The 12,185-nt window shown below is 36.1% G+C and overlaps 5 protein-coding genes across 6 annotated transcripts in view; 3 read left to right on the plus strand and 2 right to left on the minus strand.

Moving 5' to 3' along the window:
• LOC104783423 (NAC domain-containing protein 100-like) lies at positions 303–2,525 on the minus strand. The gene is made up of 3 exons (XM_010508585.2): positions 2,257–2,525; positions 1,323–1,591; positions 303–994 (listed from the first exon to the last, which is right to left on the minus strand). The coding sequence occupies exons 1-3, from the start codon at positions 2,408–2,410 to the stop codon at positions 476–478; spliced, it is 942 nt and encodes a 313-aa protein (XP_010506887.1). The 5' UTR covers positions 2,411–2,525; the 3' UTR covers positions 303–475.
• On the plus strand, positions 5,176–6,647 carry LOC104783429 (NADH dehydrogenase [ubiquinone] 1 beta subcomplex subunit 10-B). The gene is made up of 3 exons (XM_010508588.1): positions 5,176–5,524; positions 5,786–5,841; positions 6,433–6,647. Exons 1-2 carry the CDS (start codon positions 5,236–5,238, stop codon positions 5,815–5,817), a joined length of 321 nt encoding a protein of 106 aa, XP_010506890.1. The 5' UTR covers positions 5,176–5,235; the 3' UTR covers positions 5,818–5,841; positions 6,433–6,647.
• LOC104783436 (protein SLOW GREEN 1, chloroplastic) lies at positions 6,713–7,915 on the minus strand. Its single transcript, XM_010508596.2, has one exon. It carries the CDS (start codon positions 7,811–7,813, stop codon positions 6,851–6,853), a length of 963 nt encoding a protein of 320 aa, XP_010506898.1. The 5' UTR covers positions 7,814–7,915; the 3' UTR covers positions 6,713–6,850.
• LOC104783441 (calcineurin subunit B-like) lies at positions 8,021–9,761 on the plus strand. 2 transcript variants are annotated; one of them, XM_010508607.2, is made up of 7 exons: positions 8,021–8,134; positions 8,300–8,386; positions 8,478–8,602; positions 8,694–8,790; positions 8,890–8,999; positions 9,378–9,452; positions 9,576–9,761. In XM_010508607.2, the coding sequence occupies exons 2-7, from the start codon at positions 8,317–8,319 to the stop codon at positions 9,624–9,626; spliced, it is 528 nt and encodes a 175-aa protein (XP_010506909.1). In that variant the 5' UTR covers positions 8,021–8,134; positions 8,300–8,316; the 3' UTR covers positions 9,627–9,761. The 2 variants fall into 2 exon arrangements, with proteins under 2 accessions (XP_010506909.1, XP_010506901.1); XM_010508599.2 differs by having other exon boundaries at positions 8,022–8,134; positions 8,291–8,386.
• Positions 10,172–12,185, plus strand: part of LOC104705396 (aluminum-activated malate transporter 9-like) — a 7,275-nt gene continuing 5,261 nt past the window's right edge. Inside the window, exons 1-6 of the mRNA XM_019246995.1 lie at positions 10,172–10,684; positions 10,984–11,121; positions 11,206–11,475; positions 11,569–11,705; positions 11,799–11,945; positions 12,048–12,182. Of these exons, the coding sequence (XP_019102540.1) occupies positions 10,276–10,684; positions 10,984–11,121; positions 11,206–11,475; positions 11,569–11,705; positions 11,799–11,945; positions 12,048–12,182 (1,236 nt within the window). The 5' untranslated portion in view covers positions 10,172–10,275. The remainder of the gene's footprint in view (positions 10,685–10,983; positions 11,122–11,205; positions 11,476–11,568; positions 11,706–11,798; positions 11,946–12,047; positions 12,183–12,185) is intronic.

Below are 12,185 nucleotides of genomic sequence, written 5' to 3' on the forward strand. Positions count from 1 at the left end.
TGAAAGCAAAGTTTCAAATCGACTACTCGAGCATCAAGATCTCTGGTGCTTCACCAACCCATGCATTATCTCTCTCTCTAGTCCCATAAAATCAAATGGAAATCTAAAATGTCCAGTCCAAACCAATGAGAGCTGATAATATTCATTTGGATATTTTGGGGTTCCTTTGCTCTGCTTTTAATTTACATGCTCAAACCGGCCCATGTACTAGCATTTATACATAAAATAAAATAAGATACAAAGGCTAATCATAAGACGTTTCTTTCTCCCCTTTTCATGGATGAAGAAAAAGGACGTAGACATGCATGAGAAGACTTTTCCCTACTTTCACATAAAAGATACACTAATTAATTTACTTGATCCCATAAATGATCTATGTGTGTGTGTGTGTAAATGATACAATTGATAAAATTGGCGGAGATTACATAAGAACAAGTAGGAAATTTCAAATTATATATACGTGATTTGAATCCCTTCACCATATGGAGTCCATATTAAACGCTTCCTCTTGCGGTTGAGGTTGCACGTGAGACGAACTTGAACCATTTTGCATAGTATTGGAGCCTCCTTGTTGAAGAGAAGATGGATTGAAATTGGGAATCATCTCTTTTGGGAAACCATAAGTGTTCCTAATTTGGAAAGCCTTGAGCAACAGAGAGTTGATTGGAGATAAAGGCGGACCAAGCAGACTTGTTGTCCAAGAAGGAAGATTAGTACTAGCCATGTTCATGTTCATGTTGACACCAGCCGTACTTGTAGAATTGTCTTCTGAATAAACATTGCGTTGCGAATATTGATGGATATGATTATTGTAATCGATGGTTGATGAGTTTGAATTCAAATTCGGAATCTCGATATCTTCAAATTCATTTGCCATTGATGAATTCGCATCGCATGGAGATCCAAAAGATGGTTGTGAAGATTGAGGTTGTTGTTCTTGTGCTTTCTTCGTTGCCGTGCTCTTTTCGAAAACCCTACACACAACCCATTCCTCCTGAAAATTCATAGAATCAAGATTATTTATTAATTTTTTAAAAAACCAACTATTTATGATTTTTACTTTTTAAGCAGGTGTATAATTAAGTGGGTTATTATAGGATGTACGAGTCGAAGCATGTGTCAAGACTCAAGACACAAGACACAAGACTCAAGAGTATAAAACCCATGGTCCATTTTATTTAAACAAGACTGTTTCATATATTAGGGTCTATAGAATACATATGTATCATGATATATATTAATATATATATATGCGTTGTCAGAACTTTTATTTTTGGGTTTTAAAAAGTGCATATTAATCTACAAATTAACTACGTATGTACCTTATTTGTGGGGTTGAAGGGTTGTTTGCTCTCAAGTCTGTACTCATGCATAACCCAATTGCTTTTCTCACCTTTGGGAGCTCTTCCTTTGTAGAAAACTAGGGTTTTCTTCATCCCAACCAACACTCCACTTCGGTATATCTCTTTATCTTTTCCGGTGGTTTTCCAATATCCGGCTTCTGTTGCCCGGTTTGTCCTCAAACCGGTTGGATATTTTCGGTCCCTTTGGCTGAAGAAATACCACTCTTTCTCTCCCATTGAAGCCTTGGCTGCACATGTACACGTACATTATTTTGATACCATTAGCATAGCCGCATATATATGTATGGGCTAATTTTAATTAGTAATCGCCTCAGATGACATCACAATGAGCCTACGTATATACATACTATCAATTCTCTGGATAAATGTAATATAATGATCCAAGTATAATATTAATTAACCAACTAGCTAGAAAATTATATATATGGTATCTATTCTCCACATGTTTGGTAGGCTAGATACACCTGTATATAAACGTAGTTAGAAATGAAATATATGGTCGCTGAAATAAACTATGGTTTCATTTATATAAGTTATATTAAGTGGTATATAATGCACGTTATTAGTCTATATATATTGTTATATAAGCGTATATTATCTCTTCTAGTGATGTTTTATGGTATGTCGTATGACTAATCCATTTTCATCCTATTTGCTGGAGACATGATTGGTTGATTTTACATATAATATTTTATACTCTATGTTTTCTAAATTAATTTTTTGAAAATCCATAGACAAATAATATAGAACAGATATAGCATACCCACATATATATTCTTATCCCCAAAACTATGTTGGACAAATTAGGGAACACAAGTTATTTGGATATGATATAAACACGGGCGAACAGTATAAAAGAAACATCTTATAATGATTATCAAAGTATCTTTACCTGGCAAATCCCAAGGTTCACACTTGTTAAGATCAACGTCGACGACAGCTTTACCGGTGAATCCTGTATCGGAGACTTTCCGACCTAGATAATGCGTTATGAGCTCCTCGTCTGTAGGATGAAATCTGAACCCTGGAGGAAGATTATCTTCCATTTTTTTTTTGTCGTCTAACTCGAGGCAACAAAAATATGAAGAATGGTTCTCCTCTCTCTCCTGAAGAAGACGAAGGAGATTGACTGCCAAAAGCTTTTCAATAATTAATGTGACATAGATGGGGTTTATATACATATAAATAATTATATAACTAAACTGTATATTAAAATAAATAATGATTCGTGTACCAAATACTGATCTTGAGGTAGAAGCGGCCACGGGTAGTCTTTTTCAACTGTTGATAATTACAGCTAACATTTTGACGATTCAAAGTATTTCTCCACGCATACGTACCCTCGTTTTATTATTATTATTACATATGTGTGTATAAATGACCTTATATATTTACTGTAGTGTCAAATAAAATATTTGTCGGCGTATATATTAATGTTCCTTTTAGATTACATTACTATGTTTATAAAATAACGTCCGTCTTAATATCTGCATAAAATATATAATTATAGAAACATAATATGGATTTACGTGAGATTTGTCCAACCAACTTCACCAAATTCTACCCACCATGAAACCCTAGTGCCCAATGTAATGTGAACATGCATGCATGGCTTCTCCATTCTTTACTCGTTTCAACAATTAATTATTATATATGAGAACTATAATTCTAAATATAGACTAATCGTCAAAATTTATAAACTGTTATATCAATCTTAAAATTATAGCGATTATAAAGGAAACGCTTCCATATTTTATCATTGCATCCCTATTACTCTATTGACACATTGCATCCATCTTACTCTATTGACACTTGTCTTTTGCTTATCTCACACTACCCATATACATACATACAAATAAACACATGCAATGTTCTAAAAATAAAATATGTTAATATACGCTCAAGTTGGGTTTTCGGATATCAGATTGCGTTGCGACTCTTATTTATGCATATATACTTCGAAATTCGAATTGTATAACTCATATTTTATGTTAAAATGTTTCGTGCAAATATTTCCTCGATTGTCGGGTTTGAACCAAAATATTGATTTGGTGGACCCAATTATTTCTTGATACGTAGGTAAATAAAATGACCCAAATCATAGGAAACAACGAAAATTTACATACTGTATTTGGTCCCCCAAATAAACTTCATTTCTTATAATTGTAGAGAAAACATCAAAAAGATGGGATGGTTACCACGGATAAAAAAAAAGTTATTTTAGTATATGTTTTTCTTAAGTTGGTGTTTTAAGTTTAATTTAACCGACCCTAGCTACGAGATCAAAATTTGTTCACATTGGATTTTCTGGTTGAATAGATAGAACAGTCTATAGAGGTCATAGTTAGCTTAAGTCTTAATACAAGGTTAAAATAATTACTCTGGAAGAGTGGTTAAATATCCCACCAACCTAATGGAATGTGTATATTATATATATACATATACAAGAAAATATTATTAGATAGAAGTCTTAGTTTTCAAATTTGTAGTAGGCGGAGTTATTCGGAGATTTTTTTTGTTGTACACGGATATGTTGGCTGTCATATATGTCAATCCTACCGGTGGAATAATTTCACAATTTCCTGTCCATACTTTTCTCGTCCTTGTTTCTAGGCTTCTGGCTTTCTAGAATCATGCACACACATCTACACTACACATGTTAATATATTTTTATATGAATGCAGTAGGAGAGAGTTTTTTTATTTTTTTTGGTAAAAGGTTAATAGATTAGTTACAATTTATAGTGTATAACTATAGAGTTTTTATGATCAATCATGACTCGTATATTAGTATAGTTTATATGAATCATGACTCGTGTATTAGTATAGGTTTATATCATATATATTAACGGTGGAAAAAATATTACATAAACTTAAAAAAAATCAATATAGTTACAATTTGTTTGTATTATATCGAATGTTCTTTTGTTACATTATTGCTAAGTCCCTTAATTAGGTTAATGGGTGAAATTATTATCAGTATTATTTGAATCACTATCAGTGTCATATACATATGATATATATATATATATAATATATATATGGATACTTGAATCAGTCATACCTTGCAACTGGTCTATTATTTACACACTAATTACTTAAATAGACGTTAACATATAAAATATGATAATCAAGATGAAGTGACACCACGAAACCTCACCTTATAATTCATTTATAATCGTAAAGAGATTGGAGTCCACATAATCTATAAATTTGTCTACACGTTAGATTTTTTTTCTTTTCTAGTGTAGATTTTCTGTAATCCTTGAAAGTTTTGTCATTATCTACGAGAGAGTAATCAAACAGCCTAATTACAATGTCGTAGCCAAGAAATACAAGTTTTACACATAACATTCGATATTATCGAAACTATTAAAGCTTAATAATGAGTTGACAAATTTATAAATTTCTCTATACATTTTGAAAAGATAGAGCAATGTAATGTAACTATTTCGACCAAAATGAACACATCTTTCATCTACAAATTTATATGAATATAATATAAAAAATTTCATGCTTTTGTTAGGAATAAGTGTTAGATAATATGATAAATTCGTTCATAAGTCATAACAATAGAAATATACTACTACATGTATTAATTGATCAGGATTTGGGATAGTTAATTAAAATTTCTGAATTTTAGCGTATTTATAAAGTTTTACCGTAATTAAACAGTTTTTACTATTTTCATGTATGAATCTCAAATTTAAATAATCACTCACTTATAAAAAAGGCCACGAGTACGTTGTTCTAAGGCCCATGTATTGGACCTAAAGAATAGGCCCAATATAATATCTGAACAAAAGAAAGGTCCCGAACTCTGAGAATCACGAAGACGACGACTGAAGAAGAAGAAGAGAGGAGAAGAAGCAATGGGGAGAAAGAAGGGATTACCGGAGTTCGAAGAGTCGGCGCCGGATGGATTTGATCCGGAAAATCCTTACAAGGATCCGGTGGCGATGGTTGAAATGAGAGAGCACATCGTTCGGGAGAAATGGATCCAAATCGAGAAGGCTAAGATCTTGCGGGAGAAGGTCAAATGGTGTTACCGCGTCGAAGGAGTCAATCACTATCAGAAATGCCGTCATCTTGTCCAGCAGTATCTCGACTCCACTCGTGGAGTCGGCTGGGGAAAAGACCACCGCCCTATCTCGCTCCACGGTGAGTTTATTTGTGGATGCTTTGCTGAAACGTTTTGTCTTTATCAATTTGTTAATGTCGAGCTGAATTAGTCATTTTTGGTTAACACATAGTGCTTTGATTACTAAATGTCATTTTGCAAAATTCATCGACAAGTCATATTGGAGTGATTTTGATGGTAGCTAGTGCATTTGTGTAATTTGTTTTGCATTCTTTGTTTGATTGATGAGAGAAACTGGCATGTTGAATTGGTTATAGTTTGATATTGATTCATCTGTGCAGGTCCCAAACCGGAGGCTGTTGAATCTGAATAATGTTGTGTACCTCATTGATCTGAGGTAAGAAGGATTGGTTTTTTTATTTTTCTTGTTGATTGAATTTGAGACAAATTCAGCATTTCTGGCTCTAAATTTGTAGTATTAATGATTCTAGGAGCCTAATATTAGCCTCCATGCTTGTGGTTTACTAGAGTGTGTTGCCAGTTAATCAAGGGAAAGGCCTTCATTTGATTTTTTGTCTGTTAGAACTTAGACAGTTACCGTTTGTATATGAATTGTTAATGAAAGAAACTAGAATCGAATGTTGGGATGTTTCTTACAACAGTCTCTTGTATGGAGGCATTTTGGAACAAAGGTTGTTACATCATGTCATTCTGTTACAGTCCCACTTTTTTTTCTACTCCATCACCAAGCTATGCCTAGTAATGGGTAGATTATGACAATCTGAAGGATGAAACATATTTTGGAAAGTTGTACAAGTGTTATAGTTTAGGGTAAAACCTCTCAAGTCCATGTTATGAGGTTATGATGAACTATGCAAAATGCGGAACTCGAACTGCTGTACATTATTGGTTTATTGTGCACAACCCCCTGCTTGTATCACTTCTTTCAGCTGATACAAAGTTTTTTCTTGTTTTTTTTTGGGTTCAGTGATGCAGATGTCTGAGCTTTTGATACGGGACAGAAAATGGAATATTGTCACAAGCTAATGGCTCCCTGATACCTTCCAAACTCTATGCAGATTTCTCTTGTTCTTAGAAACTTGTAGGTCTTCGGACCAACACATTCCTGTAATTGAGCTTTGAGTATTGTTACACTCCACAGTACCGGTTTCTGATAATCAAATAAGTCCCGTTTCCGTTCTCTCTCTCTATCTCTCTCTTCGTTCCAGTTAATTTTACTTTAGTATCACAAATTAAGAATCACAGGATAAACAGAAACAAGATTCAAAAACGGATGAGTTTCAAAGTACATAGCAAAAATCCAACATAATTTCTCAGGAAAATAGTTTAATCTTCCGTGTCTTATTCCCTCAGATAAGATATGATACGAGAGCTATCTAACTAACTCAGTTCTCATCACCACCACCAAAAAGCTTCATTTTAGACAATGGAGTTCTCAAGTACCCTTCTACTTCAAACTTCTTCGGAGAAAGCTCTCTGTACTTGGCAAACTGTTCCTTAGCTTCCACGTTCTTGTCAAGCAAGCTATAGATCATACCTCGACAAAAATAAGGTCTGAAATCCTTGGGATCCTCTTTTGTCAGCTGCTCGTAGCTCTTCAATGCTTCATCCACGTTCTTCTGCAAGAAATGTATCTGCGCAATGATCAGTCTCACGTCTCTCGCTTCCTTCACCAAATACTCAGCCTCTGCTACAGCTAACGCATCTTCCAGCCTCTGCAGCACTGCGTTTCCTTCCCCGGACCTGTCCATGAGCAATGCGTTCTCGAACAAAGCCTCGAACGACAATGGCTTTCGCTGGAGAATTTCCTCGAACACTTGGCGTGCGTTTTCCACGCGACCCATTTCACCTAATAGCCTCGCCATCAAAAACTTCCACTCTGTTTCATCTGGTTGTGCGGTTACTAGCCTCTCTAATAGCTTGAGAGCTTCCTCATCTTCTCCTTTCTCTAGCTTCTGCTGCAGGAGTGATCTGAGCGCCTCGACGGCCTCAGGAGTGGAGTCTAGAAGCTCAGACAATGGCGAAGAGTTAGACAATTTCTCGTCTTTCACTTCCTCGTAGGTTTCTTCGGTAGTCGTAACCGGATTTTCTGCTTTCACCGGTAAAGTTGCGAACTTTCCGGTCATGGAAACTGCAGCGCCGACGAGAATCGCTGATTTAGCAAAAGATATGAGCTTTTCTGAGAAGCAATAACCGGAACCATTCTGATTCTTGCAAGCTTTGACACGAACAGGAATAAGTTCACGACGAGGAACCAGAGGTCCGGTGACCGGAGGCGCTTTGACGGCGACGAATGAAGTAATCAACGAAGACGAAAGTGAGGAAGGAGCTGAGAGAGACGAAAACATGGCTGCTCGTCTCAGAGCTGCAAAGTATCAATGCTTGCTGAAGCGAAATCAAAATCGAAAGAGCAATGGAGCAACTCCTCCGGATGAACAAGGCCCTAATATTGCAACGCGCCTAGCCTTGCGCGCGTGTAGTTAAAGTGTATTTGGGCTTGGTTTTATATGATTGGGCTTTTTAAAAAAATTGGGTCTTTGGCCTCTTAATTTCGCAAAGGCAGATCTCCGGCGAAACAGTCTGAGATACGGAAGAATCAGATCAAACGCCTGCGACCAAGAAGAAAATCAAAAGCGGGCAGAAGAAGAAAGAGATAAGCTTTCACATCAGTAAGTTGAGAAAATTCATGTTTTGTTTTTGAAATCACTATCAATTTTTCTTTAATCAACCCTTTAATCCCCAAAAATCAGTAATTTTCTACGTTAGGGATTTCAAGAAATTTTTCTGTGATCAATAATTAATTATGTTACGATGATTAACCATAGTTGAATCAGAGTTTGAAGGCATAAAAATGGGAAACACTTCTTCGATACTGACTCAATACGACATCGAAGAAGTCCAGAGCCATTGTCATGATCTATGTGAGATTTTCCGACAACTCCCACTTGTCTCTGTCTTTATTTTTTACTTATGTGTTTAAAGTTTAATGCTTTTGTATGTGTTTTGATTCAGTTGAGCAGCAGGAGATTCTATCTCTGTATCAAAGGTTCTGCCAGTTAGATCGTAATGCAAAGGGATTTATATCTGCTGATGAGTTTCTCTCTGTGCCTGAGTTTGCAATGAATCCACTATCTCAGGTTTTTGACATTTTTTTTACTTTAAAATCTGTTAAAATCGTGTTGGATTGAGTGAGAGCTTTTAAAAAAATTTGTTGGATTTAAATAACAGAGGCTGCTTAAGATGGTTGATGGTTTAAACTTCAAGGATTTTGTGGCTTTCTTGTCTGCATTTAGTGCTAAGGCAAGTCTAAGACAAAAAGTTCAACGTAAGTAAAATATGTTTCCTTTGAATGGGATTTTGGGGGCAAATCTTTACTTTTCAGTTCATTGTATGGAAAGATCATTAGAGCTTCTTTGTTTTCCAGTGATCTTTAAAGTCTATGATTCGGACTGCAACGGGAAGGTCTCCTTTAAAGATATAATGGAAGTGTTGCGTGACTTATCGGGATCATTCATGTCTGATGAGCAAAGAGAGGTATGATGTATAGAGAAAGTTGGCAACTTTTGAGTTTATAGAAAGTGACTGTCAAAATAACGAAAAAGAACGAAACATCATTAATCTCTACTAAAACCTTCTTCTTATTAGCATGTAATGATTGTTCTGCGGAAACTCTAATGTTACCTCATTTTAACTGTTTTGTTGTTCCATTACTCATGTGACATATCAGTCAAACTCTGAGATAAATGTTAGAATATTTCCTTTTGTTCTTCGTTTGCTATTTACTCTGATCATCTTGTGATCCTATCTATCTCTGCTTCAATCGTTATGGCTATGATCATGAGCAGTGTTTAAAAGTCAGTGATTAATTGTTTACACCAAGTGTCTTGTGTGTTTTTCACTTTTGTGGTGCAGGAAGTGCTGAGCCAGGTTCTGAAGGAATCAGGATACACGAGTGACTCTTTCTTAACAGTGGAGGATTTCGTAAAGGTACAATTTCTAGCTTCTTTTGATTGTTGTTATCATCAGAATTTCCAGTTAATGCTCCAAGTTGTCACATTCCTAGAATCTGAAAACTGCATCTCCTTTTTCTTGTTATCTCCAATGTCACAGATCTTTGGGAGTTGTAAACCGGATATGGACGTCGAAATCCCTGTGGATTAGGTTCATCATGATCATATATGATCAAAAGAACACAAAACTCAAATCTCATCGTGTATTTTTGGCCAAACTGTTACTAGAATAATCCTTGTATTGTTTCTTCAGCATTCTTATAAAGTTTTCTAATTGTTTCCTCTACTTAGCTTCTTGCACTAGCTATAGTAATAATGACATATGTTAAGACTTAAGAATCCTAATCTTTTTCTTTGCCAAAGAAAAGAAAAAAAAAACTTGGAAATGGAATGAATAATCACGGAATCTCCATTTTTTGCATAAAGTAAAGTTGATTTTTTTTATAAATGAATTGTCAAAGAAGAAGACTCTGGATTTCAACGATTACGTGTTTGCATATTGAAAAAAAAAAAACCTAATTAAGGTAGATTGACAAATTATATGTCGACCACGTGTGACGTAACGTAACGTAATTAAAGTAAGTAGCACTATTATTGCCCCCACACACATAAAGAAGGAATTAAAACGTCGTCATTTTGCTTCATAAAGGTAACCACTTTATTCACCTACTAAAAAAGGTCCACCACCCACCACTTAAAAACAGTTTCGTCAGTCAAAAAAATATCTTCGCCATTCTTCTTTTTTTCTTCTTTCAAAGTAAGCTTTTCTTTTTCTTTTTCCTTTGAGAATCCGTCTAGTAATGGCGGCGAAGCAAGGTTCCTTCAGGCATGCGATACTAGAGAAACGAGAGAGGCTTCTTTCGAACAATGGATTCTCCGATTTCAGATTCACCGACATCGAATCTAACGATCTTCTCGAAGGAGGCAACAACAACAACAATGGAAGAACAACAAGGCTATGCTGCTGCTGTTCGTGTGGTAATCTATCTGAGAGAATCTCCGGAGTGTTCGAAAGTGTTAAAGATGTGGCGAAGAAGGCTTGGGATATGGGAGTATCTGATCCGAGAAAGATCGTCTTCTCCGCGAAGATTGGTCTTGCTCTCATGATTGTTGCGCTTTTGATTTTTTTCCAGGAACCTAATCCGGATCTTAGCCGTTACTCTGTTTGGGCTATTCTTACTGTCGTCGTCGTCTTCGAATTCACCATCGGTACTTCATCTTCTTTATCTCACACTACTATTCCCGAGGTTTTCTAGGTTTTTTTCCCACGATTTTTGGAGATTAAATTCGAATTGGAATTTTTGGTTTTTGTTTAAGAAAGAGTCGTGCGTCGTTGTTTTCATCTCTAGAATGAATTCGTCGTTTTCTTCTTTTTAAAAAATTAAAATACAATGCAAGTGTTTGGTTTTGGTTGGACTGTGTATAATTGACGAGTACTGTCGCATTGAACTTAGTTACATCTCTAGTATTTGTTTTGTTTACGTGAATTTGTTGGGGGTTGTTTGTAGGAGCAACTCTAAGCAAAGGGTTTAATAGAGCGCTTGGGACATTATCAGCTGGAGGTCTTGCTCTTGGAATGGCTGAGCTTTCTACATTATGTGGTGACTGGGAAGAGCTCTTCTGCACTCTTAGTATCTTCTGCATTGGTAAATGTTATTTAATGTCAATTCTTTTACATCAGTCATTTTTGGTGTTCTCTCTGCTTATCTATATGTGTTTCTCTCTGACAGGGTTTCTCGCAACTTTTATGAAACTGTATCCCGCGATGAAAGCTTATGAATACGGGTTTCGGGTTTTCTTGCTTACGTATTGCTATATTCTGATTTCTGGGTTCAGAACTGGGGAGTTCATACAAGTTGCTATCTCTCGGTTTCTGCTTATAGCTCTTGGTGCTGGTGTTAGTTTAGGTGTCAATATGTTTATCTATCCTATATGGGCTGGAGAGGATCTTCATAACCTTGTTGTCAAGAATTTTTTGAATGTTGCGACTTCCCTTGAAGGTTAGTAAAAAAAACGAATGTTTTTGGTTTTCCGAGTCTCCAGAAGAAGATGCTTGAATGGTAAAAGAAAGGGTTTTGGCTTTGGTCTTGCAGGTTGTGTGAACGGATACCTCCGCTGTGTTGAATACGAGAGAATCCCTTCCAAAATCCTCACATACCAAGCCTCAGAGGATCCAGTTTACAAGGGTTACAGATCCGCCGTTGAGTCAACCAGCCAAGAAGAATCTTTGGTAATTGTCGTTGTGGAATCGTCATTATTAAGTGTTTTTCTATCCTTGCTTCTTCTTGCCTCTGAATTAGTTTGTTTTTTCTCTGTTGCAAAGATGAGTTTCGCAATATGGGAGCCGCCTCACGGCCCTTACAAGTCATTTAACTACCCATGGAAGAACTATGTCAAGCTCAGCGGTGCTCTAAAGCATTGTGCATTCACTGTGATGGCATTGCATGGCTGTATTCTCTCAGAAATCCAGGTAACCACATAGTATATGACTTAGCAATCCAGATGTGGATACAAATCAGTATTTGAGAAATCATTTGTTCATAAAATCGGCTTATCTGGGAATATTGTACAGGCACCAGAGGAACGGAGACAAGTTTTCCGGCAAGAACTTCAGAGAGTTGGCGTGGAAGGAGCCAAATTGTTAAGAGAGCTCGGTGAAAAGGTGAAGAAGATGGAGAAGATAGGACCAGACGACCTTCTCTTCGAAGTA

The sequence above is a fragment of the Camelina sativa genome, chromosome 1 (assembly GCF_000633955.1).
Source record: "Camelina sativa cultivar DH55 chromosome 1, Cs, whole genome shotgun sequence".
In the NCBI taxonomy this organism is placed as follows: Eukaryota; Viridiplantae; Streptophyta; class Magnoliopsida; order Brassicales; family Brassicaceae; genus Camelina; species Camelina sativa.